The sequence below is a fragment of the Podarcis erhardii genome (assembly GCF_964252035.2).
Source record: "Podarcis erhardii genome assembly, chromosome: 13".
Taxonomy (NCBI): Eukaryota; Metazoa; Chordata; class Lepidosauria; order Squamata; family Lacertidae; genus Podarcis; species Podarcis erhardii.
The window spans coordinates 16,336,194-16,361,581 of NC_138502.1; the positions used below are offsets into that span (position 1 = coordinate 16,336,194).

The 25,388-nt window shown below is 45.9% G+C and overlaps 1 protein-coding gene and 2 long non-coding RNA genes across 3 annotated transcripts; 1 reads left to right on the top strand and 2 right to left on the bottom strand.

Annotated features, from left to right (window-relative positions):
* Positions 1-343: 343 nt before the first annotated feature.
* Positions 344-9,490, bottom strand: LOC309327622. The gene is made up of 2 exons (XR_014150596.1): positions 8,594-9,490; positions 344-762 (listed from the first exon to the last, which is right to left on the bottom strand). It is a non-coding gene; the product is annotated as an uncharacterized lncRNA (long non-coding RNA).
* A 112-nt stretch (positions 9,491-9,602) lies between these two features.
* Positions 9,603-14,576, top strand: RPL28 (ribosomal protein L28). Its single transcript, XM_081836947.1, has 5 exons — positions 9,603-9,757; positions 11,412-11,503; positions 11,696-11,819; positions 13,806-13,924; positions 14,447-14,576. Exons 2-5 carry the CDS (start codon positions 11,423-11,425, stop codon positions 14,534-14,536), a joined length of 414 nt encoding a protein of 137 aa, XP_081693073.1. The 5' UTR covers positions 9,603-9,757; positions 11,412-11,422; the 3' UTR covers positions 14,537-14,576.
* A 1,901-nt stretch (positions 14,577-16,477) lies between these two features.
* Positions 16,478-24,421, bottom strand: LOC309327139. Its single transcript, XR_014150423.1, has 2 exons — positions 24,095-24,421; positions 16,478-19,647 (listed from the first exon to the last, which is right to left on the bottom strand). It is a non-coding gene; the product is annotated as an uncharacterized lncRNA (long non-coding RNA).
* Positions 24,422-25,388: the final 967 nt, after the last annotated feature.

The window sequence follows — 25,388 nt, forward strand, 5'->3', positions numbered from 1 at the left end:
ATAATCGCCAAAAAATCTACTATCTAAGCCCCAGGCTTAGAAACTGCAAGAAATCAAAGACTCCAACCCCTTTCTAATGACCCCCCTCCCCAAGTTAGCTCCTTTTGGTCAAAAACTGAGTCAATGTATCCAAAGCTTTTTGATCAACACTCAAGCCTGCACAATATCCACTGAAACATCTTAAACTTACTATTCAAAGTACCCTTCATAGGGCCCCACCCCCAATCACTTAGGGCTGCTCAGCAACCACTGAGCTTTTGCGTACACCCATTCAATTACCTGTTCACAGACATCATTGATGATGATGGTGATAATAATAATAATAATAATAATAATAATAATAATAATAATAATACTTTTATTATTTATACCCTGCCCATCTGGCTGGGTTAGATGCAATCCAGAATCAACAGGTCAAGATAGCACAAATAAAAATTGTACCCAAAACCCTCTGGTGCAGGAGCCAAAGTCCAAGAAAAGGTCAGAAAGCATGATCTCCCTTCTAGAAGGTGGGAAAGGAAGCTCCAAGAAACATCAGAGCTCCCCCAGCAGAGGCAGAGGAGCATTGTGCACAGACGCGCGCACACCTATATTGTTATTTTTTTCAGCCCATGACTTTTGACAACATCGCCACCAAGAGCATAGCAGCAAGGAGCCACGAGGAAGGCTCAGGAAGGCGGGGAGCAGCCGTGTTTCGCCAATGGGCATCTGGGCGGCAGGGCAGGTGCTCACGAAGAAGGTGTTCAGCCGTGGAATGAGAACCTGAAGGAAAGGACATGTTGTGAAATTAACCATTCTTCAGGCATGCTCCACACACACACACACACACCATTAAGCTGCTTTTCTTTATTACTACTGTTATGTTGTGGGTGAACATATCAGACGACACAGCGATTCTTCAAACAGCTCTTGTTTATTCACAGGCCAGGACAGAACTGAACTGAAGGGTTCAGTCAGCCTGCTTATATAGAGCTCCAGTACAATGTAACTGTAACAATTTTCTAAAACTATCCAATCACTGAACGTCACTTTCGATCCCTTATTTGCATAACTACTGTATCTACAGTATCCCCCTGCTGGCCCAGGGTGAGAACTTCAGTACATAACAACTACTTCAAGGGCTGAGGCATGAGAAAGAGGTTATGGAGCTGACAGACCCTCCAAGTGTCCCTATTTCCCTGGGACATCCTTGATTTAGAGAAGCCGTCCCAGTTTCTGATTTGATCCCATAATGTCCCGATTTTCCTTAGGATGTCCCTATTTTCATTGAAGAAATGTATGGAGTTATCTGCCCCCCCAAGCCATCTGAAGGCAATCCTGTATAGGGAAGTTTTTTTTAAAAAAAAGTTTACTGTTTTATTATGTTTTTATATATGTTGGAAGCTGTCCAGAGTGCTGGGGCAACACAGTAAGATGTGTGGGGTATAACTAGTAAAATTATCATTGTGGAACAGGACGTCCCTAATTTCACCAGAGAAATGTTGGAGGGTATGAGCTGACTGGGATCAAACTATGTTTGGCCCAGGTCTTTAAGACATCACTTCAGAGTATCCAGCTTCTATGGATGAGATCTGAATGGTCTTCAGTTTGGAAAAGTACATTTCTGGCATTGGAGTACAAAGCGTTTCGCTTGCCACATTCCCATTCTCCGTGCATCTCCTTCCTTCCTCAACAACTGGGACTCAGATCTTTTCTTTCTTTTTGATCATTTATTTTAGCATACTTTAAAAAGAAGAAAAAAGACAAATACCAAATAACTGGACAATTATATACAATCCCAGGTTGTAAGGATAAAGGCATACCTCACAGATATTTTAAGGGAATTCTATATCCGATCTATCCTTCAAAGGATATTTTATACTTTTAAATTATGCTTTTATACTTTTAAATAATGATTTCAAAGATATGAGGAACAGTGCTACATTTTTAATACCACTAGCTGAGTCACGAACAGATTTGACTAAGAAGAACATAAGTATTAATATTAAAGCCGCTCGCTTGTTTGATACTTAACATTTAATTTCCTTGGCGTTTCTTATGGCTAATGGTGAACTGAACTAGATACAGTCACTCAATTGCTAATAAGGCATAATAAATAAATTATTTTTAAGCATTTTAATAGCACCCTTCCATTGTATTCCCAGGATGGTTCATAAAAAGTAAAATATGACTAAAAATGATAAGCTAAAAGGCCACAAAATAATCATAAAACAGTAAGCAGGATTGAGGAAAACAATCTCAGGAAAATAAAAAATGTATGTCTGGGGCTGAAAGGACCAGGTGGGCCTCTGCAGGGAGTGTATTCCACAACTGGGGCACCACCACAAAGAAGCCCCTCACAGGAAGCCCTCTGTCGAACAGCTTAACGTCAAATTGGGCCTGGAAATAGACTAGAAGCAGTGTTGAGGGCATAACATTGTACTTAATATGAAAACAATGCCCAGTTAGTAATGTAGCATCTGCATTCTGCACCAAGTGTAGATTCTGAACAACCTTCAATGGCAGCCCAATGTACAGTAGTCTAGACTGGAGATTACCAGCACAGGGATAACATGGCCAGGCTATCTCTGTTTACATGCAGTTGCAGCTGTGGATCAATAAGAAGAACACAGTGAAGGCTAGCCCATGGGGGCGGATGGGGCCCTGCTCCACCGAATTCAGTCTGTTCACAGCCAGCCCCCAAGCCCCACCTGCCAGCTTCCTCTTCCTTGGTCTCAGTGTTGCACTCACTAGTAAAACTCAGCAGGGAAGATAATGGGGCAGAACTACAACTCGTTGGTTCTGCCCGTCATTGGCTCTATGGCGCTACCTACTGTTGGGCCTCCCACTCAACCAGTTCCATTGTGCACCAGCCCCCTGTGCTGTGAACACCACTCCCTTGGGAAGACCAATAACGTACCCACACACTCCTCCTCTCTGCATCTGGGTTTAGCTTCTGTTCGTTGGCCCTCATCCAACCCATTACTAGAGCCAAGGACTGATTTACAGTACCCACACACTGCGACCTAATGTATATGGATCACTCAAACATCAACAACATGGAAAATATTTGAGGGCACAGATTTTCATATAGATTGCTCTTATTCAATAAAGAGTAAATTGCTTTCCAATCAGCCAGGAAAGGCATTGTAGCTTGGTCATTACCTAGTCTTAATCATAGCAGTTGACAGGAGCTGCATTCTGATATTTATACATTGGGTTGCCTTTATCATCACATGCAGCAGCACTCTCCCCAACGGGAACATTTTCAGGATTTCAAAATCACTGTAAACACTGGAGTTATTAAGATCTGCTGTCAACAAAGGTGAGGCCCTTTGGATAGTTGCAGCAGGCAGGTGAACCCACCTCCCTAGTGAGCAAAATCAATGCTGTTAATTATGAGCACAGTTAGCAGAGCTTCCATCTCAAGGTCACCCCGGTTCTGCAATAATTTTTTTCAAGCATATTAATTAGCATATATATCGCCTTACCTCGCATAGTTTATTCATCATCGGCTCAGCATGGGATTTAAACACGGCACATAGTTGTTGCTTTCTTGCCACTAGTCAAATGTTCTGTTTGAAGAAGCACATTTCTGGTATTCCCCCCAAACGTGGCACACTTAAGTGGACAAAATATTTCTGCTTGTCACAACATGCACATGTCCTCTTGACCACAAGATATCGCAATCTGCGCCCACTGTACCAGCTTCCGATCTTTCACCAGAAACTGCTCAGTGTTTTCCAAGCTCTTCCACATACCGATAAGGACTAGTAACTTGCTTTGCGTGCAACTAACAGAGAGCTACTACAAATCTACCTATACTGAAAAGAATGGGATCGGATAAAAGAGATGATAGCCCTGGGAATATAGGTTGGAATAGAGGAGTGTTGGTGCTGCCAGGAAAGGGAGGGGTCATGATCCAGATTTGGGGGGGGGGGGTCTCACCCTGCGATCGGTTCCATACGAAGAGCCTGAGTTCACTTAGGGCTTCCGTGAGATTCTGGATCTTGCCCTGGAGCTGTGTGTTCTCACTCTGCAGCTCCTCAATGGCCTCGTGCAGTTCAAACGGGAGCCCCCCACCCCAGAGAAGGGGCAACAGCAGCAGCCAGAGCATCAATGCCATCTGCACCCCCTCTAACAACCTCGCACTGTGCGGCCGGTGCTCAGCGCAACCTCGCTTCCTTCCCAATCGATCAGCCCGCCTGGGCAATCAATAGCTTGTTAATTACCCCGTCCTCCCTGAACCAAACTCTCTCTCCCGCTCTCTTAAAATAAAAATAAAAATGTGCACAATCCCAGTCCTGAAGTCTCAAGAGGACCACAGATGAATTCAGATCCTATATCAAAGGGTGAAGCTGAGTGGTCCTGCCTGCTAGCCCACCAGATCTCCCAAAGTTTGATCAACTGCATTCATTTACTGGGGAAACTTCCTGTCCCCCAGTCAGGCCAATGCAACTGGGGCCACGTTCAGATGACGGTAGAAGCAGCTGACAGCCACATTTTTTTTAATAAAATGACAAATATTGGGGAGCTAAATGCAGCCCATAGGCATGTTATCCCTTTTTTTAAGCTGTGTGCATCTCCACCAGTCAGGATCAATCTGTCAGGCAGGAGCCAACAGTAAATCACACCAGGCCAGTTGGAGTTAACTCTTTATTAGCAAGAACACGATCTGCACAGACTTGGCTGAGTGACAAACCTAATGAGCACAGCAGCTCATCCCTGGTAGGTCTTGCCCCATGGATCAGTTGCTGAGACTGAAAGTCCCTGCCTCCCGACATCTGTCTAAGTCCCCTCCTCTCCAGGGCTTTCCCCAAGCAATCAGAGACTGTGTCTGCATGCAGCCAACCTCTCCTCCACTCTTTTCACGCCTCTCCTGGTTCTGGGAGATGGGGAGGGACTTGCTCCATGACTCTTCACCAGCCTGACTCATCTCTGCCTCTTGGCCTCCCTTCTCTCCTGCTTCAGCTTCTGTCTCTGATTCTGGACCTCTCTGCCACAGACTCTCCCAGCTCACTAAGACCTGGTACCTCTTCAGCTTCTGACACCTCTTCCCAGTCCTCCCTCTGACTACTCATGGTTCTCACCACCACTCCCTGGGCTCTGAATCTTCTTCCCTTGGTGGTTCCCCAGATGGTTCATCCCAGCATCCTTCTGTGACCAACCAGTCCATGAAACCACCCATGCTCAACCTATACTTTTGTAAATAAACTCAAACATTACATAACACCAGTCAGCCCCCAGTGGCTTCCTTCCAAAGGAAGCCAAACATAGGTAAGCCCTCATGCACCCCTAGAATGTCGCAAAACTCAGAGAACGGGGTGTGTATCAAAGTGGGATAAATTGATTCAAAACGGTTCTGGTCATGCTAATGCCTCACTTGCAGTTTTAATCTGTTCCCTGGTAGGGAGGATGGTCTGGCTAAACAGTTGAGCCTGGATAGCTCAGTTGGTTAGACCATGGTGCTGATAATGCCAAGGTTGCAGGTTCGATCCCTGTATGGACCAGCTGCATAATCCTGCATTGCAGGGGGTTGGACTAGATGATCCTCAGGGTCCCTTCCAACTCTACAGTGCTATGCTATGCTAAACAGCCTCAGCCCAGTATACCTGAACGAGCGTCTCCACCCCCATCGTTCTGCCCGGACACTGAGGTCCAGCTCCGAGGGCCTTCTGGCAGTTCCCTCACTGCCAGAAGTGAGGTTACAGGGAACCAGGCAGAGGCCCTTCTCGGTAGTGGCACCCGCCCTGTGGGACACCCTCTCATCAGATGTCAAGGAAATAAAGAACTATCTGCCTTTTAGAAGACATATGAAGGCAACCCTGTTTCAGGAAGTTTTTAACGTTCGATGTTTTATCATGTTTTTAATATTCTGTTGGGAGCTGCCCAGAGTAGCTGGGGATCCCAGCCAGATGGGTAGGGTATGAATAAAAATAACAATAATTACAGCCACCACATCACCAGGCATACCCACATACTGGAAGGGTCAAATGGTCCTCTGCCCCTGTGATGCTGCAGTGGCTTGCCAGCACAAAGGATGAATTGATTGATGGGGTAGTGGTTGGATACAGGGCTTTCAAGCATTTGGGCTGGGAGTTCTGCTGAGGTTAATTCCAAAATCATTTACTTAACGAATTATATCCTGCCTTTCCTCCGAGCTCAAGACATGGTTCTCTTCCTCCCCATTTTATCCACAGAACAATCCTGTTCTGGTTAGGCTGAGACTGTGACTGGACCAAGGTCACCCTGTGAAATTCATGGCCGAGTGGGGATTTGAACTCTGGTCCCTTAGGTGCTAGTCTAAGCTCTCTAACTTCTACACCATGCTGGCTGAGAGATGCTGAGCTGAGTGCAATGACATGGGAATGTCTCTGCACCCTTGGATACCCTGGGCTGAGTCTTATACCTCCAGAGCCCACCACTTTGCCTGCTGCCAGTTTGGCCCATGCACACACACACACACACACACACACAACCCTCTGCCATTCTCCTTCCCTCCAGGATCTGCTAAGTCACAGTGGGACTGGCAGGGCAGAAGGCAGAGAGGGCAGCAGTAGGTGGAGCCACTCTGGGAGGCACTGGGAATAAGGAGCAGGAAGCTGACAGCTAGGACTACCACCTGGCATGGCTGCAAGTCAGAAGGTAGGCAGGTGGGGGCCCATCAATGGCAAGTGAGACTGGTATGGCAGTGCCCCATTATCCCTAACGGGCAGCCGTCCACCGTAAAGTCTCCTATCTGCTTGCCTGCTGCAGAGCTTCCCTTGCAGTAGAGGGCGCAGAGCCAGCTTCTGGAAGCCCCTTGCCAGTCTTGGTCCCTGTCAGGACCTGTCCCAAAGGTGCAGCAAATAAGCAATTTGCACAGCAAGGATTGCAGAAGAAAGTGTGAAATTAGTTTCTAGGGGGAGAGGGGGGTTTATTTTGTTTTAAAATAAAAATCGCAGCATGAAGTGGTTGCATGAGAGGAGAAAATAAATAGAAAACAGAGGAGGAGGGCGTGAGACAGCAAGGAAGCACACACAGAGTCATTGGCAGGTGTGAAAGATTACACAGAAAGAGAGAGATAAAAGAAGTCACAAGGTGGCATAAAAGAAACAAGGGGGGGGGGAATCTCCATGGCAGAACAAAAGTCACAAGAGGCAGGAAAATAAATCACAGAGAGTTCTGAGGGGGAACCAAAGCAAGGGGGGGGTGACGTGTTGCAAAGTGAGCTGGGGGGGTGGGTAACCAGTCACTTCTAAGGTGTATGGAGGGATGGAAATATCCTATTATAGGCTGTTGTTGCAGCTTCATTCTCAGAGAATAAGAGATACGGCAATGAGTTAACAGGTTGGAGCAGAACCTTAAGTCAACTAATGAAGAACATATTGCTGTTTATTTGCTTGCACTTCAAACATTTATTTATTGCTTTTCTAATCCCACCTTTTTCTCCCAAGGAGCTCAATTGTCCTATGTGGGGCACATGGTTTTTCCTCCTCGTTTGTGGAGGATTCCCTGATCCTGAATGGGGTAACTGTGCCCCTGAAGGACCAGGTGCGCAGCCTGGGAGTCATTTTGGACTCACAGCTGTCCATGGAGGCACGGGTCAATTCTGTGTCCAGGGCAGCTGTCTACCAGCTCCATCTGGTATGCCGGCTGAGACCCTATCTGCCTGCAGACTGTCTCGCCAGAGTGGTACATGCTCTGGTTATCTCCCGCTTGGACTACTGCAATGCACTCTACTTGGGGCTACCTTTGAAGGTGACTCGGAAACTACAACTAATTCAGAATGTGGCAGCTAGACTGGTGAGCGGCCACCGAGACCATATAACACCGGTCTTGAAAGACCTACATTGGCTCCCAGTACGTTTCCGAGCACAATTCAAAGTGTTGGTGCTGACCTTTAAAGCCCTAAATGGCCTCGGTCCAGTATACCTGAAGGAGCGTCTCCACCCCCATCATTCTGCCCGGACGCTGAGGTCCAGCGCCGAGGGCCTTCTGGCGGTTCCCTCACTGCGAGAGGCCAAGTTACAGGGAAGCAGGCAGAGGGCCTTCTCGGTAGTGGCGCCCGCCCTGTGGAACGCCCTTCCAGCAGATGTCAAAGCGATAAACAACTACCTGAGATTCAGAAGACATCTTAAGGCAGCCCTGTTCAGGGAAGTTTTTAACGTGTGATATTTTACTGTATTTTTGGTTTCTATGGAAGCCGCCCAGAGTGGCTGGGGAGGCCCAGCCAGATGGGCGGGGTATAAATAATAAATTATTATTATTATTATTATTATTATCATCATCATCATCATCATCCCAGTCGCTGCACAAACTTGGTTGGCAAAGGAAGTCCAACAGCAGTAACTTCCGAGTCAACCTTAAGGCAGCCTTACACAGTGCACAACCCACGAGTCAAATCTTGAGATTAACCAACCCATGGGTCACTGTCATGAAGCCATCCCATTCCAGGTAATGGCTGTATCTCGCACACCAGCCCGAGCTGGAAAAGGGATGCAAAGAGCCACTGCAGAAACTTATTGAACCATCCATTGACAACAATGGTTCAATAAGCACCCCCTCCGCCCAATACTACACATCTGTCCAGAACAAGCAAACTGCCCAATTCCCCAACCTGGGAACTGCCTACCCAAAGGGCTTCCTATCTTCTGGGATTCAGCGTCAACTCATGCATTCAGTTCAGTGTGTGCACTTTCTCTTGCTCAGATGGTGGGTGCCTCAGGCTCAAGAAATATGCTTTTTATCAAAACACAACCTGCCTTCTTCATGAACGTTGCTTTTCAAAAGATAAAAGAGGAGAGGTCCTTGCAGCAAGGAATCTGCAATACAAAATTCATCACAGGTAAGACAACAGAAGAAAAGGGGGCAAGCAGTAGGGAAGAAAAGGGGGATCCTTTGTGTTATTTCAGGTACATGTATTTATGCTTAGTTACGGTTACTAGGGTATGTGCAAAAATATACACACCCCAACCCATTTTGTCACTTCACATCTGATCCACGGAAAGATGATGCCACATTTGCTAATCTCCTGATGCGCCGCAAGTCTCTATTTTGTCCCAATTTGTGTTTATTAAGCTATGGTGTGCGTGTGTGTTTTTTTAATCCCCTTCCCACTCACATTTTTTACGTCACTTTGGAGTTTTGTATATCTAAAAAGTGGTATATGAATGCTTAAAACAAATAGAGCGGCAGAGGCGTCCCTCAAAACTCAATTCAGGGTTTTCCCCCTCTCCCTCTTTCCCCCACCACGCTAGTGTAGAATGCGCAAAAGTGAGTCAGGCTCTCGTCACCCTCCGCCAGAGGCAGCAGCCGCTCAACTGAGCCGCCCGAGCAGAGCCTCCGAAAGGCGCTCCCGGCGGTTTCCGATTGGCTCCAGCTTCTCGCTCGATCGTCCACTGCCGCCTTCTCGGAACGCTCCTGACGTCATGCAGAACCGCCCGAAGGAAAACCCGAACGGTTCCGAGCTGCCGCCGAACTCTTCCGAAGCCCTCCTCATAGGAACGCCGCCATTTTCCGAAAGCTTCGCGAAAGGTCCCCGGAAGGCTGCCGTTCAAAACTGATGGTGCCGCTCTATCCCTAGACATCTCTGTGGCGAAACAGCCCTCTCTCCCCCCGCCCCTTTACAGTCGGGTTGGAAAAGCGGTTCGAACGTAGGCCGGAAGTGTCCGCGAGACTCCCTGCGCCGCAAAGCGGAAGAGGCGGCACCGAAGAGGTGGGAGGGAGCTGGTATAAAACCCCCTCGCGCCGGCTCCGGTCCTCCTTTTCCGTTTCCGGCCGTCGTCGCGAGAAGAGGGTAAGGAGTGGGCCTCGTGTTTGTCCTGGACGGGGGAAGTGGGATTATCCCGGTTGGAGGGGAGGGAAGAGAATTGGGCTTAGTGAGGGCAGGTTCGGGGTCCTCTCCCGCAGTGTATGGGCCTGAGGCCTACCAGATAGTGGGGAGGGGAAGTTGGTTTGGAGGGGGCTGTCACGTGGCTAGTCCCTCCATTTCAGTCTTGTAGGTTGATTTCAATTGTCTGGGCACAATTTCAATTTCAGTTGTCTGGGTTGTGGGTCGCCTAGTTCCTACCATTATTCCTGGAGGCAGCGCGCAGGTTCATTTTACTTTTGGTATGCGCTAAGATTGGGCTAAATTTTTAACAGTTAAGGGGGCGCTCTCTCCCTTACCGTGTTGAGGATGCTTGTCAGCTCCTGAGGCAGGTTTTTGTGTGTGTGAAATAATGTCTGTGCATTGTTGCCTTGCTAGCTTGAGGTTAGAATGAATGCGTGGCATGTTACAAAGGTATAATATCAATCTGTGTATGGTAGGGAGAATTAATGCAGGGTTCATTGATTAGCTTTGAAAGATGTCATTCACCCGAACCCAAATTCTTAGAAATGTAAATGAAATAAAATCAGGCATGAATGATATATAATCAACATTTAGTAACAATCAATTGCCATCACTAGGATTCAAAAAGTCTAAAAATTAGATATCTTATTAAGTACAGAGGCTTCTCATTGGCAAGGGAGGTGCACTCTATATTCCCACACCCTTTTTGTCTGAGGCTCATAATTCCTAAGTAATTCGTTGTTCGTTCATTTGCACTATCCCTTGTAAATTTCATTTTGACCCCAAGGTCTTTATTTACCTTCTACATAGTCCCATTGACCTCAGGGTGTTCAGTATCCACCACTTTGGGAAACCCTGGCTTAACGATGTTATAAGGGTAGATTATGTCTGATGGTAAACAGCAACTCATTTGCAGGCATCTTCCTAATCACATCCTAATCTCCGATAATATTATACCTGTGTTGTTGTCCTCCTTTTAAGTTTATATTTCCCTTTCCTTCATTGACTGTGTCTCTACTTCCTGTGGCATATCAGGGGGAAAAAGATACCACAGAATTCTACTACTATCACTCACTGATAGAAGATTTGGTATTTAAACAAATAGCCTATTCTTGAGGTTGATGCCTAATAATTCTCTTTTGTCTACTGTATTGTAGTGTGCTGTATTAGGAATCTGATGAGCATAGCCCCCTCTTTGTTACTACATTTATAGCCTACTTTTTCTCCAAGGAGATCAAGGTGGCATACACACCTCTCCCATCTCCATTTCATCTTTACAAGTGAGTGAGGTTAGCCTGAGAGAGAGAGAGAATGACTGAGTGAAGGTGAGCCAGTGAGTTTCATTGCTTGAGTGGGGACTTGGGCCCTGATCTGCCAAGTACTAGTCCAGCATTCTAACCACAATAGCACATTGTCTCTTTCATTGTGTTAGGAGAGGAGTGTGACATTTAGAGGTACCAGGATGTCAAGACTGAAATAATGTGTAAAGGAGCATAAAATTAGAGGGGAAATACCTAAAGCAGGAGAGTGTGAGGACATAGATGGATATGCACTGGGCTTCTGACAATGGCGTATTTCTTTTTCTTATATTCTCATTGCTTGGTCTTCTCATCCCTAGGATTCTGCACGATGTCTGCCCATCTGCAATGGATGATAGTGCGCAACTGCTCGAGTTTCCTTATCAAAAGGAACAAGCAAATATATAGCACGGTGAGCTTCCCTCAATTAAAAAATAAAAACCTAGGTTTTATTTTCCAACAATTCTATTTCGCTTTTTGAAACAAAAAAAAGGGGGGGGGGAATCCCTCACTTTCAAACACATTGTTCCACACCTCTTAAGCTCTCCTCTTTTCCTCTTGGAACCCAGGAGTCCTAGTAACATGTTTTCTTGTTTCTTCCAAGGAACCAAACAACCTCAAAGCCCGCAACTCTTTCCGCTACAATGGACTGATTCATCGCAAGACTGTTGGGGTGGAACCTGCAGCTGATGGGAAGGGCATTGTTGTGGTCCTCAAGAAGCGTGCAGGTGGGTTAGCCTAGTTTAGAGCAAAATAATGCTGAATGGAGTGGGGGGTCGGAGGTGGGGGGGGGAGAGACGTGAGCAGGGTGTAAAAGATCTGTTTAGCTCTGGTTAGTGAATAAGCACTACAATAGAGTGGTGGAAGCAGTCCCACCAGACCATAGAAAATTTGTGTGTAGATAGTGCAGCATTTGGTAGAGTGCCAGAGGGATGCAGTTTTGTGGCTGGAGGGAGAGGGACTTCTAATACCCTTACCCCTTTTGCCAACACTGCCTGGCTGTCCCAAGTGCCCATATTCATTCCAGCCATTGTTTAAAACTGAAATTCTAAATGCTTGAAAATACAGATTTGGGGAACAGGAAATGCTATCAAAAATTAAGGTCTACATATTTCTCTGTGGGGTCATAAAATCACCAATGCTCTTCAACATCTACATGATATCACTTCGAGATAGATCATCTGGGGCCAGGGAGTGGGATTACTTCGGTATGCTGATGAGACTCATCTCTATAGTTCCATGCCACCCTGTTCTGGGGAGGCCAGACAGTTCTGAATCTGTATCTGGAGCCAGCAGCAGACTGGATGAAGGTACACAAACTGAAATTTAAATCGGGACAAGACAACAGTGCTGTTGGGTAGGAGTTCTACTGGTTCAGGAATAGGAGGTTGTCCTGTTTTGGATGATGTTGCACTCTCCAATATCTCCTGCATCCGGCTTGTTGGATGTTCACAAATCTGCTGTGGCTAGGAGTACTTTTGCCAAAGTTCAGCTGCTTTGCCAGATGTGCCTTACCTGATAGTCAGTTCTGGCTGTGGTCCTACGTGCATATCTCAGTTTTGCTACTGCTGTGTGATTTGTGTGGAGCTGCCTTTGAAAACCACAGAAAAACCAATAGGTGCAGAAGGCTGCTGCGGAAATCTTGACTGGGGCAAGCTGTTGCGATTGTGTGGCCACTCTCCCCCCCCCCCTTTATGATGTATATAGGATTACTTCTGTCAATGTTTAATTGTATTTTAATGATCAATATTTATTTCTTTTTAGAGGTTCTTGTTTTTGTCTGTAAGCCAAAGCCACCTTGAGTCCTGTCAAGGGGAAAAGCAGAAAAAAATAACACAGGCTATACTGGCTCTCAGTCTGTTTCCCCATGCAATTCAAGGTGCTGATTATTACATATTAAACCCTATTCTGCCTGGGACCAAACTCTTTGAAGGGCAATCTCCCCTTTTTTGAATCTTCCCATCCTTTAAGATCAGCCATTGTCCCTCACTTGCGTGTGCTGCCATCTAGAACGTGAATTTGGACTGAAAGTCTCAAGCTGAAATATTCAGCTGAGCTTACTGAGTAGGTGACTATAACGTGAGCTTACCTTGTGTGGTGACTATAACGTGGGAACCTGAGAATCTCCAGGTGTTGCTGGACTACATCTCCTTATTTTGAAGGGACGCAGGTGGCGCTGTGGTTTAAACCACTGTGCCTCTTGGGCTTGCTGATAAGAAGGTCGGCAGTTCTAATCCGTGCAACTGGGTGAGCTCCCATTGCTCTGTCCCATCTCCTGCCAACCTAGCAGTTCGAAAGCACATCAGTACAAGTAGATAAATAGGTACTGCTGCAGCAGGAAAGTAAATGTTATTTCTGTGCGTTCTGGTTTCCGTCACGGTGTTCCATTGCACCAGAAGTGGTTTAGTCATGCTGGCCACATGATCCGGAAAGCCGTCTGTGGACAAACACTGGCTCCCTGGTCCTGAAAAGTGAGCTGAGCACCACACCCCATAGTTGCCTTTGGCTGGACTTGACTGTCCAGGGGACATTTACCGTTTTACCTTTATACTAATTATTGACCATGCTGACTGGGGCTGACGGTAAGGACTTCCAAACTATTATATTTTTCTCCTAAGTGCACTGGTGTGTCATTTGGCATTGCTGCTTCCATCTTAGGTTCTCTAGAATCATGCGACCTAACATCCATGTGACCTAACCTTTCACTCTTGCAGGCCAGCGGAAGCCAGCCACCTCTTACGAGAAGATCACCATCAACAAAAATGCCCGTGCCACTCTTAGCAGCCTCCGCCACATCATCCGCAAGAACAACTACCGCAAAGACCTGCGCATGGTAAGATGAGGCCCTTTGGTTTCTCCCTCTGTAGATTTGCACTGGGATATATTTAGTCTCCATATGAAGCATATGGTGGCAATTCATCAGAAACAAAATGGCATGGTAAGCTGGCATTTTAGAGTGAAAATTGAGATGTTTACAAAATCTATGTAACGCTATGAATGTTCAAAGTGTGGTGCAGTCAATGAAAAGCGCCCTTCTGTGTAAAACCAGGGTTACGATAACATGTTTTGAATTGCAAAAGACATTGAGAAATTGCCAAAGGGCTTCTGTTTCACTCCCGCTTTAAGAGTGAAGGTGGTTCTGCTCATTTAAGTTAGTAGATCTGAAAAGAGGCGGGGAGGAGAGGAGGGTATTACAAGTTTGAGGAGCAGTATAGAAACGAGGTGTTTCAGGATCTGGGTTTTGTAAGAAACCGCTGGAGGTGCTTGACCTGGAAATAACTGCTGTGCTTTGCAGCCTCAGTTTTCCATCGGAGGATATTGTTAGCTCACTTTTCCTCTTAACACTCTCTCTCAGGCTGCTCTGCGTCGTGCCAGTGCAATTCTGCGCAGCCAGAAGCCGGTGGTGGTGAAGAAGAAGCGAACTCGGGCTACAAAGGCTACATAAAACAGTTGTCAGATTATCCAATAAAGGATTAGAACCAGAACATGGTGTTGCTGAATGGTGTTAATAGATTGAAACCTGGGTTGTTTCTTCCCCAGTGAATACAAGCCCTGGTCTGCAGTTGTCATTTTGCTGAACTGCCTCCCAAAAGGCAAAAGAGGCTGTGTTGCTTCCTGTCCTGAGAGATTCATTTGCACGAAGAGAACATCATAGGCCAGTCAACTCAAAAAGTTTGTGGCCAAATACTCTCCTATCTTGCTGATAACTGGGTTTCTCATATACATACAACTACTTTGCATTGTGGAGTCTCTTGTCCCAATTGTTGGGAAGCTTACTCTTTTATAACTCCTGCTGAGAATAGCACTCTGAGAGTATAATGGAAGTGGCCTCTGTAAAAGCATATAGCACTATACATGTGGTAGGCTTTAAGGTGCTACAAGACAAATTCAGTAGTGGGGGGGAAAAGGAATAGAAGAAAGGCATAGGAGGAAATGGGGTGGGGTGGGGTGGGGAGAGAAAATAAAAGGAGCCGTTCTTTTAAGTCTCCATGTCCACTATTGGGGGTCATGAAGGTGATTTACAGATGCTTGTTTAATTGCCTTGACAATGACCAACAGATGGCAGTTTAGAGCTAAGAAAACTCCTTGTTACCACCTAGTATACTTCCATTTTTTCTTGTCCCAAGGGATAGATGAATACCAGTGAATTTTATTCTGAGGTGAGGCTTAGAAGCACTTGAAAACCAACTCTTGTGTTAATGTCTCCGCCTCAGATATAAGAGCTGGCTGCAGTTGCTGAATGATAATTGCACTTTCTGCTCGTTCAGAGCATCGTTGTGTGAGAGAGGAACGATGCAGGCAAAAACTGATGGGCTGCTGCCTGCAGAATCTGGTAGTTAAGCTAGGAAAGTCTTTCACTGGTGAGATAAGGCATAGGCTGCAATTCTAGCTCCACTTACCTGAGAGTAAGCCGCACTGAATTCACTAGGACCTACATCGAAGTAGACACAGGGTTGCATCAAATATTTTCACAAACTTCTGTTCCCTTTCCCCTTGCATTTAGTGGTTGGAGAAGCCACAGGAAGACTTGATAAGAGGCTAGACTAGCCATATATATATATACACACACACAAAATTCTACTGCATTTCTTTTCTCCCAAGAAGTGCTGGTGGTCCAGGGCTTCCTTTCCTTACCATGTTTTTATTCTCCACAACAATTCTGAGAGGAAACTAGGCTGACAGGTTTCATTGCTGGGATTTGAATCTGGTCCAAGCACTGCTGCTACTATTCTCATGCTTTAAAGGGGTGGGGTGGGGCAATCAGAAAGGAACATCCCAAAAGGGAGGGGACTGAACAGGAAATAGGACCTGGTGTGAAATGGATGTGCATTCGCATGCATGCTTCGTGAACCTCACCTGTCCATTCAACGTTGATTCCCTGGTGAGAAATGCGGCGAAGCTTCCAGATTTAAAACACCTCACTGTCCTGTATAGCATGTGCCTTCCGCATGAAAGCTGTGAGGTTCTGGCAGGTCCACAACTGAGGTGATTGGATCTCTGGAGATGGCTGTGGCCATAGGGCCAGGTGTGAGTGCATTTCCCTAAATCCACCTATCCTTACAGGTGGCTCTTATCTCTGTCCCCTGCCCCAAGCTATCTTTGTTAGAGCTCTGTGGTGCTTGCTGAGCCAAAGCAAGGTGATCTAATAGGCCCAGCAGGCTATTGGCAGGCCTCCCAATGACCCCAGCTAGCTATATGAAGCCCTGGGCTGACGTATGTCCTGACCTCTTTCCTGCCCTGCCATCTCCCTTCCTGGGCACCACAATTGAGCGGGCAGCCAGAGTTGGGAGGGGTGGGTGGAGGGTTCCCCCTTCTCTCCAGAAGTCCCAATTCTGGCACAGAGTCCTCTGGGAGGGAAAAAAGACCTTTTCCCAGCAGCACTGTATTAGGAATTCATTCATATATTTAATTTCATTCAATATCCCACCATTACATCACTAAACTCATATATAGGTACTCTTTCCCCCCAGCTTAACCATGCAACAGCCTTGCAGCTTTACCTTTACAACTCAAAGTAAATATCTTCAGAGGGTATAAATGTTAGATGCACCTTCATACACAATATTCATTGGCATGGCAATGGACATGGCATGCTTCTGTCAGATAAAAACAAACCAAGGTTATTGCATAACCACCACCCTGTGGGCTGTTGTGCACTGCATGGCCGGTGGTGAAGCAGTGAAGGGCCAAAGGCCGCAGCTATGTCCTCTAGGTCAGGGCTTCTTAAACTTTTACCCCCAGGGACCACTTGAGAAGGCTGAAAGTTACTGAGGCCCATCAGCCACTAAATGGTGCTGCAGGGACAGAGCCAATCACAACATGGCAGCAGGTGAAAGCAGAGTTTGGTCTTGTATCAGTCAACTAGCAGGAACTGACTTTGCTTTCTGCTTGATACCTAATCCATCTCTGGAAATGGCTGCGTTATTTGCCACAGCCTTTTCCTTCAACCCCTCCTCTGGCCCTTTTCCCCCAGAGAAGAGAAAACCTCCTCCCCACATGAATGTCTCTGTCTCCCAGCCCCCTTTACTCAGCTTCTGTATGTGTCATGTGGGGATGTGGTTGTGACAGAAATCTTGTCCTTTGCTTTCGGCTGCAAAATGTATTTGAGCTGTTTCTTTCCAAGGATAATACATAAAGCTGATTGAAAATAAATAAATGAATCACTAGATTATGGAAAAGCAATAAGGCGCATAGCTAAATATAATATAGAAGGGAATGTGGCAGGATGCATAAAATGAATGACATGCTGTAGTAATGCCGCTTAATCTCTGGAAAGTTAGCATCTGCACATGGGCAAAGGCCAAAGGGCATCTCTTTAGGACCATCTTGTAAGTCTAGGCAAAACTCCAATGAGACTGGCCATATCTTCTTGGCTAAGTAATGCAGATGTTCACCTGCACATGGACTTTGGTTGAGACTGAGTGCATAATGTGGGGATGAAAATGTACTATGCTATGTTGTGACTTGGTGAACTCTAGGATGTGTGTGTGTGACTTTCCTAATGCAATTTGAAAGCAGACAGCTCCTAGACCAAACTCCCAACTATGCCTGGGGTGTGTCATTAGCAGGAAACCGGGGCTTGCTCTCAGAACAATGTCCTGACCTAGGAGTGGCACCGTGGGCCGGAGTGATAAGCTTGGTCTGTTTATACATGGGCACCGAGATGGCCGAGATCAAGCCAGCCACCAAGAGTATATTGTCTGCAGTTACACTTGTAGTCAGTCCAGGGTTTGGGAACGGGGCCTTCCTTTCCTCTTTGAGGCCTTGCCTTTGCTGGATGGGTCTGGGCCAAATTGATTGTATGAGGTCTAAAGATGCAGTTTTCAGTAATTTGTATGCTAAACTGGACAGTACCACTTCAGACTGGGAATGAGGTCTCCCGTGACTGAATGCCCTGCACATAGAAATCTATAGGGAAAGGATCTAACCTACTTTTCTTCTTGATATGCTAATTTTCTATGTGCAGGAATTCCTTTGCTCCCTCCACTTCTAGAAGAGCATGTGAGTCGCCCCTTGCAGTCTGAAGTAGTCCAGAAACACATTTACCATCTCTCCTGGTCTTCCTTGGAGCCTTGACCAGCTCCCCAGATTTGCAGTGTGGAAAATATACTGCCAGGAGGAGCAGATGGCTCAGAAGTGGAAGCACCATTGCAGGGAATTGGTTGCTTACATTTGTGAATTTGGCCTAAGATGGAAACTTGGAGGGAGTCTATCCCTTCTTTATCAGAGAGCGCCCAACAGGGTTCAACGAAAAGAGAGAGGCATATATATTTTCTGTCTTTGTCTTCAATGGCACAAGTAGGGCTGGATAAGCTTTCTACCAACTCGTTCTGCACCAGAAATAATTCTAAAATATAATACTCCGCTTCTGGTAAGTAAGAGAAGTTCAAAGAGCTACACAAGATACTAATACACCACCCTCTCTTACCCATGGAAAGCCACCTCAGCCAATATTTGCAAACTTGGGAACGAGAAACGTGCTTTAAAAAGAAAGAAAGAAAAGAAAGCAGAGAGGTCCAATTTTGGGGTAGGCGTGTGGTTTCTAGGAACAAGTCATCTTATCAATATGAACAAATTATTGGCCCTTATAATGGTGAGGAATGAGGTTTTAGTGGAGGGCAATGGATTTTCTTCATGCCTCATAAGGACTAGGAACTTATAGAGACGTAAACTTTTGTAGACTGCATTCCACTTCGTCATTTGCAAGGAATTAGGATTGGGAAAGGGCTCCTTCTCTTCACCCAGGCCTAGGACTTTGTTGCCAAGTGCTGGCACAGCGTAAAAGGTAATACATTATTCCGAAGTGTTTCCAAAACACTGTCACTTCTTGCAGTCTTACCATGTCAGAATCAGGTGACTACTTTCAACAGGATGGTTGGAGTAGCCCCAAGTGTGTCCAGACTAGAAGGGAAACGTGGGTAAGAAATGGCCCAGCATGGATTTCCAATTTATATAGGTTGGCAACCCCAGAATGCAGTTGCCGTTTGTTCAAAGTTGAAACTGGCTGATTATAAAACCTGGACTGGTTTGGATTGAGATTTTGCAATGGATTTCGGAACCTGTCACCAGTTCAAAATTGGGCTTTCCTTGGGAAACAGCCTTTCGGGCTGGATTCTCACTCCATGCCGAAGTGTTCTTCCAGCTGACAGGAAAAATCTGGTCTCAGGTCTTCATATGACCGCTTTCTTTGCTTCTGGCTCCATCAGTAGAGTCCAGCTGCCACACCTCTTACGGCTCCTGTACTGCTGCCACAAGCAGCTGGCAGCCACCCCCAAGACCCCGGACCCCAGCAAGACCCACCCCAGGACAGACAGCACAGAGCCAGGAGGGTCACGGGCACCAGCCACACCAGTGGCAGCCAGGCCGATGATGCTCATCAGCAGCCCAAAGGGAAGCAGGCAGTCTCGGCAGGAGGCCTCCACGCCTCCCGTGATGGTACTTATGAGGCGGGGGTCCAGGGGCAAGGCCGAGCGCTCCAGGGAAACCTCTTCCCTCTCCATGTTGACCCTCACATGGTCATAAGGCACGGTTGGGAGGGTGGCAGCAGTATCCATCCTAGGGAGGAAAACCAGGGAAATAAGAGCATAATGGTGGATTAGATTTGGATCTTACTTTTTAACTATTTTATTCTCCGTTTATATGTTTTGCCTTGTTGGTCACTTTGAGCACCCCGTCTTGAAGGTGAAAAGCAGACAGAAAATCCCCATACAAACACACACACACACACGGGGGGGGGGAGGGAGGGAGAGAGGGGGAGAGAGAAGCTGGTGACCATTTAGGAGACAGAATGCTGGATTGAATGGATCTTGCTATAATCCAGCAATGTGCTGATATAGCTGTGAAAAACACAAAGCCTGTAGAGAAGCAAGTCTGAAAACTATTGTAAGTACAGTGGTACCTCTGGATGCGAACGGGATCTGTTCCAGAGCCCCGTTCGAATCCTGAGTAGAACGTAACGCACGTCTGCGCGGGTCGTGATTCGCTGCTTCTTCGCATGCATGTGACGTCATTTTGAGCGTCTGCATATGCGTGAGCGGCAAAACCTGGAAGTAACGTATTCCGTTACTTCCAGGTCACCGTGGAGCGTAACCTGAAAATGCTCAACCTGAAGCATATTTAACCCGAGGTATGACTGTACGCGGGTGGCGCTGTGGGTAAAACCTCAGTGCCTAGGACTTGCCGATCGCATGGTCGGTGGTTCGAATCCCCGCGGCGGGGTGCGTTCCCTTTGTTCGGTCCCAGCGCCTGCCAACCTAGCAGTTCGAAAGCACCCCCGGGTGCAAGTAGATAAATAGGGACCGCTTACCAGTGGGAAGGTAAACAGCGTTTCCGTGTGCTGCACTGGCTCGCCAGATGCAGCTTGTCACGCTGGCCACGTGACCCGGAAGTGTCTGCAGACAGCGCTGGCTCCTGGCCTCTAGAGTGAGATGAGTGCACAACCCTAGAGTCTGTCAAGACTGGCCCGTACGGGCAGGGGTACCTTTACCTTACCTATGACTGTACAGAAAGATTAGGGGTTGTATCTAACCAAGTTATACTCAGCCACTGAAATTAATAGACCTTCGTCATCAAGTCCATTAACTTCACGGTGTCAGCTCTCCATTTGACCAACACAGTACAGTGGTACCTTGGGTTACAGATGCTTCAGGTTACAAACTCCGCTAACCCAGAAATAGTACCTCGGGTTAAGAACTTTGCTTCAGGATGAGAACAGAAATCGCGCGGCGGCAGCAGGAGGCCCCATTAGCTAAAGTGGTACCTCAGATTAATAACAGTTTCAGGTTAAGAACGGACCTCCAGAGTGAATTAAATTCTTAACCCGAGGTACCACTGTACTGTATACAACACTAGGTAGGAATGAAGAGAGAGGTAACAGTCTGAAGCCTAAAGATATTTGGTAAGGGTGAAGACAGATGTTACATCGCAAGGATGAAAACAAATGTAACATTCTAAGGTGGATTGGGTTTCCATACACATTTGCTGTGAGTGTGTTTTCCAGACCATCAAAGCCATTTCTACCACATTTAGGACACGTATGCCCGTCTTCTTGTTTAGCTGACCATTGAAATGTTTTATTCCCCAAGCCATGTAGAAAAGGATGTCCTGTATGTCGCCAGTTGGTTTGGAAAAGAAGAGAGGAATTCTTATCAGGCTCTATCTGGGAGGTTGCATGTGTGGAGAGAGAGAGAGAATGAGAGGAGACAGAATTGCTTTGCACTGCCCAGAAAGGAGCTTTAGATTACATATGAAGATAATCTTTTGAGCTGAGAGAAAGAGCCCAGGACTGGAACACGTTCTCAAGGGAAAGTGTCGAGGTGCCCATATCTTTTTTTAAAAAAAGAGATATAAAGAAGGTTGACTTCAGGAGGAGCTAGGAAAGGAATAGGGCAGGGAAAGGCAAACTAAGGCCTGGGGGCCAGATGCGGCCCAATCGCCTTCTCAGTCTGGCCCGTGGATGGTCCGGGAATCAAAATGTTTTTACATGAGTGGAATGTGTACTTTTATTTAAAATGCATCCCTGGGTTATTTGTGGGGCATAGGAATTCCTTCATATTTTTTTTTTCAAAATATAGTCCAGCCCCCCACAAGGTCTGAGGGACAGTGGACCGGCCCCCTGCTGAAAAAGTCTGCTGACCCCTGGAATAGGGGTTGCCATACTGATCAGGAAAACAACAGCCTAGCCCAGGCTCCTCTCCCTTTAACAGAAGTTTGAGCTATAGAAGACAAAGCTTTTTAAAATCTAAACTGGCAACAACTGCTTCAAGTCAAACTGCTGATGTAAAGCCAGCAGCTCTGGGGGTCAGCTGAAGAGTTTGCAGTCCCGGGAGAGTAAAATTCTTGAGGATTTCTAACAATGATCAAATGCTGAGTTGGTAGTTGCCAGTTTTTGAAGCTGCTGCTGTAACAGACTATATATTTTTATTTCCATGCATCACAAAACTTCCTCTGCTAAGTTCTACACATCCCACAGCCACTAAAAACACAAAGTAAAAGGACAGTCCCTCACTGGTCAATTGGCATCCTTAATTGTGTAAAGTGGCCAGCTTTTTAAAGCTGCCTTCAACAGCTGTCCAGCAGACTGAACCAATAGGTGGAATGTCTTTGTGTCAATGAGATACAGAGATGGGGTATTGTGGCACCTGGGGAATGCCTGCCTTCTGGCTGAAAGAGTTCCTAGCTTCTTTTTAAAAAATGAACCAGGCGGTATAACCACAATAAAAACACTAATTTTAAGTCAATCAAATGGCAAAAGTACAAAGCACAGCTACATTATAAGTTTAAAGCCCAGGAGACAGCATAAAAGCAGTAAATGCCTGATGGATTATTTTTTAAGCGTTTTAGCAGAGATGGAATTTGGTAGATTTCCCTGGGGGGTAGAATCCCTAAGTGCCACAATGAACAAAGCCCAGCCCCTGAGTCCTGCTAATCAGATATTTACAAATATCTGAAACCAGAGACCCCTGAAAAGCTGGAAATAAAGTTTAATTTAAACCTTTATAAATTTGCCAAACCTGAATATAGAATGTAATACACTTCTATATATTATCTATTTGTGCCATGAACAAAAATGATACATCAGTTCTTTTATCTCTGTGTCTCCCCACCCATCCTACATCCCTCTGCCTCACTCCTGTCTGTAGAGATTTGTTTCCTTATACAGTGGTACCTTGGGTTAAGTACTTAATTCGTTCCAGAGGTCCGTACTTAACCTGAAACTGTTCTTAACCTGAAGCACCACTTTAGCTAATGGGGCCTCCCGCTGCTGCCGCACCGCTGGAGCAGGATTTCTGTTCTCATCCTGAAGCAAAGTTCTTGACCTGAGGTACTATTTCTGGGTTAGCGGAGTCTGTGACCTGAAGCGTATTTAACCTGAGGTACCACTGTAGTTATGACTTTACCTATTGCCAAAGAATTCCACACAGCTTTCACTTGAGGGAAACCGCCTTGAGTTCTTTGGCGAAAGGCGGAGTTACCATTACTACACCATAAAATCCAGCCCAACAACCTGTCCTGATCCTCTACAACTAGTATTAAACTTTGTATCAAATCATTAAATACAAACTGACAAGATAAGGAAATAAAAACACAGTCAGGGTAGCAGAAATCATAAAAGATCACTGAGGCACCTTGCATATATGCCTAAAAACTCTCTAGTTTGATTACAGGTTTTCTTTGTGTTGGCCAGTTGACTAAAAGAATTGCACATTTAAATGATCCCCTTTGCTCAGCCTGCTCTTGAGCCTTTTCTGATCCGCTGAAATTGGCAGGCAACCCCTGCTCAGAATGGTCAACTGATGCAGACTGAGCTGCCGTGTGATACTGGTGGTAAGTTGGCAACCAATAACCCAAGATGAACAAGCATGTTAAGAACTTGTGAAGTTTCACAGGATGGAGGTAATACAGCATCACCGTTCTAAATGTTTTGCCCTCACACCAATTGACTGTTACAGGCAAAGAGGTACATTTCCCGGCTGAAAAGTTGGCAACCCTCCCTAGGCGGAATGGCACACACAAATGGAGCTCCAAATAAATGGATGTAGATCTCTGTCCCCACACCCCACACAACCACACACACACACCTCCCACCCCACAGCACCCGAACGCACAAGTCTGGCAAACAGTAACTCATTTCCAAATGTATACTCTGTAGGGTTGCCAATGAACCTGGGGAAAAACCGCTCCCATTTCTGCAGAAATGAGAGGGAGGGTTTTTTCATAACGTGGAATAAACCTGATCACCTCGATGCACATCAGTAGCTGCAGAGGGAGGTTCAAAGGTTGGCAACCCTTAAAACTATTGAGGTTCTCCAAAGTAGCATCCCTTAAAAACATGCTTCCTTCCAGGGCGATCTGATCATAGCTGTCAATGTTTTTTAAAGGGAAATTCCCTTATTCCGAATAGGATTCCTTGCAAGAAAAGGGAAAAGTTGACAGCTATGGATCTGACTGAGCCATTCACTCTGCTCCCCTCGAGATAATTCAACCGTTACCCCTTTCTTACCTCAAAAAAGAGTTTTGGTGGTAGTATTCTTTTTTTAGTATTACTTCCCCATTCCTTTAGTGTGCCAGTCCTGCTCACGATCAATCCTTTGTTTCTGTCCTCCTTCCACTGCAAAATCCCCACCCCAAGTCTGTGTTCTTGGGGTCAGTTTGTCTCCTCTGCTGCCAGCCTGGCTGCTCAGGACCTCAAATTTGGTTCCCGCCCCCACCCTCATTTATTTTAATGTCTATCAATGCAGGGACACGGATGATGGAATGATAAGGAGGCAATTAGAGAGTTCCTGTAACTTAGTAGGCACTGGAGAAACTTGAATGCAGGACACGGCACATGCACACAGCACATTGTACGCCTCAGGTACACACCCAGCCATTCAGAATGTGCTGTAAATAAATAAATGAACAGAGCCCATTCAGTCACCTGTCATTTATATATGTGTGTGTGTGCGCAGGCACACATTATTAGGAAGGAACTCCTGATAAGCTTCCATGAATTCTCCAGGGGGGAAAAAACAGTTTGAAAACCACAGCTTTAGAAGACAGCCACATCCTCACAATACATTTAAAACACATGGCTTCACTCCCCTCGCCCAAATTCCTGGGAACTGTAGTTTACCCTTTGCAGAGAGACAGCTCCTGGCATCCTTACAAAACTACAGTTAAAAGGGTCCTGTGTATATGTGTGTGCGAAGCTATGTGCTTTCTGTGTGGTTTAAATGTATGAAGGAGATGTGACCTATAATTCCTTGTTCCATGGAGCTCTGATGATGCAAGCCAGGCTTAATCTGAGCTGGATGGGAGAGAAATTTTAATTCAGTTCATATTTAAAGCCGAATTCATCCAATTTGCACTTTCTGAAACGAGAGGAGAACCAAAACACAGCCATCCTCTGAAATTCGCACACATCCAAATTCTGCAATGTACCAGTAGTTCTCCAAACCAAACAATGCTTACCGAAATGCGTGTATTAGGGGGAAATGTGCACAAAATGTATATATTCGTGAAAACAACATACAAAAATGAATTATACTGGGAGAAATTGCTTGCAAATAGTCAAAACTGCATATACAAAGATGTGCTTATCGGGATAGAGTTGCACTAAAATCTGAATGATTTTCTGCTCTGTTTTGTTTAGTTTAATGTGTTAAGGTTGTATGGTGTATTGTTTATATATTGTACTGTATTGTTTTTTCTTTCTTTTCTTTCTTCTTCTTTTTTCTTCTTTTCTTTTTCTTCTTGTTTATAAGGTTTAAATGTAATAAATATTATTTTTTTAAAAAAAATCTGAATGATTTTCA

Coding starts and splice junctions, on each gene's coding strand:
- RPL28 (XM_081836947.1), top strand. CDS start 11,423: ATGTCTGCCCATCTGCAATGGATGATAGTGCGCAACTGCTCGAGTTTC. Junction 11,504..11,695: donor ACAAGCAAATATATAGCACG/GTGAGCTTCCCT, acceptor GTTTCTTCCAAG/GAACCAAACAACCTCAAAGC. Junction 13,925..14,446: donor ACCGCAAAGACCTGCGCATG/GTAAGATGAGGC, acceptor ACTCTCTCTCAG/GCTGCTCTGCGTCGTGCCAG.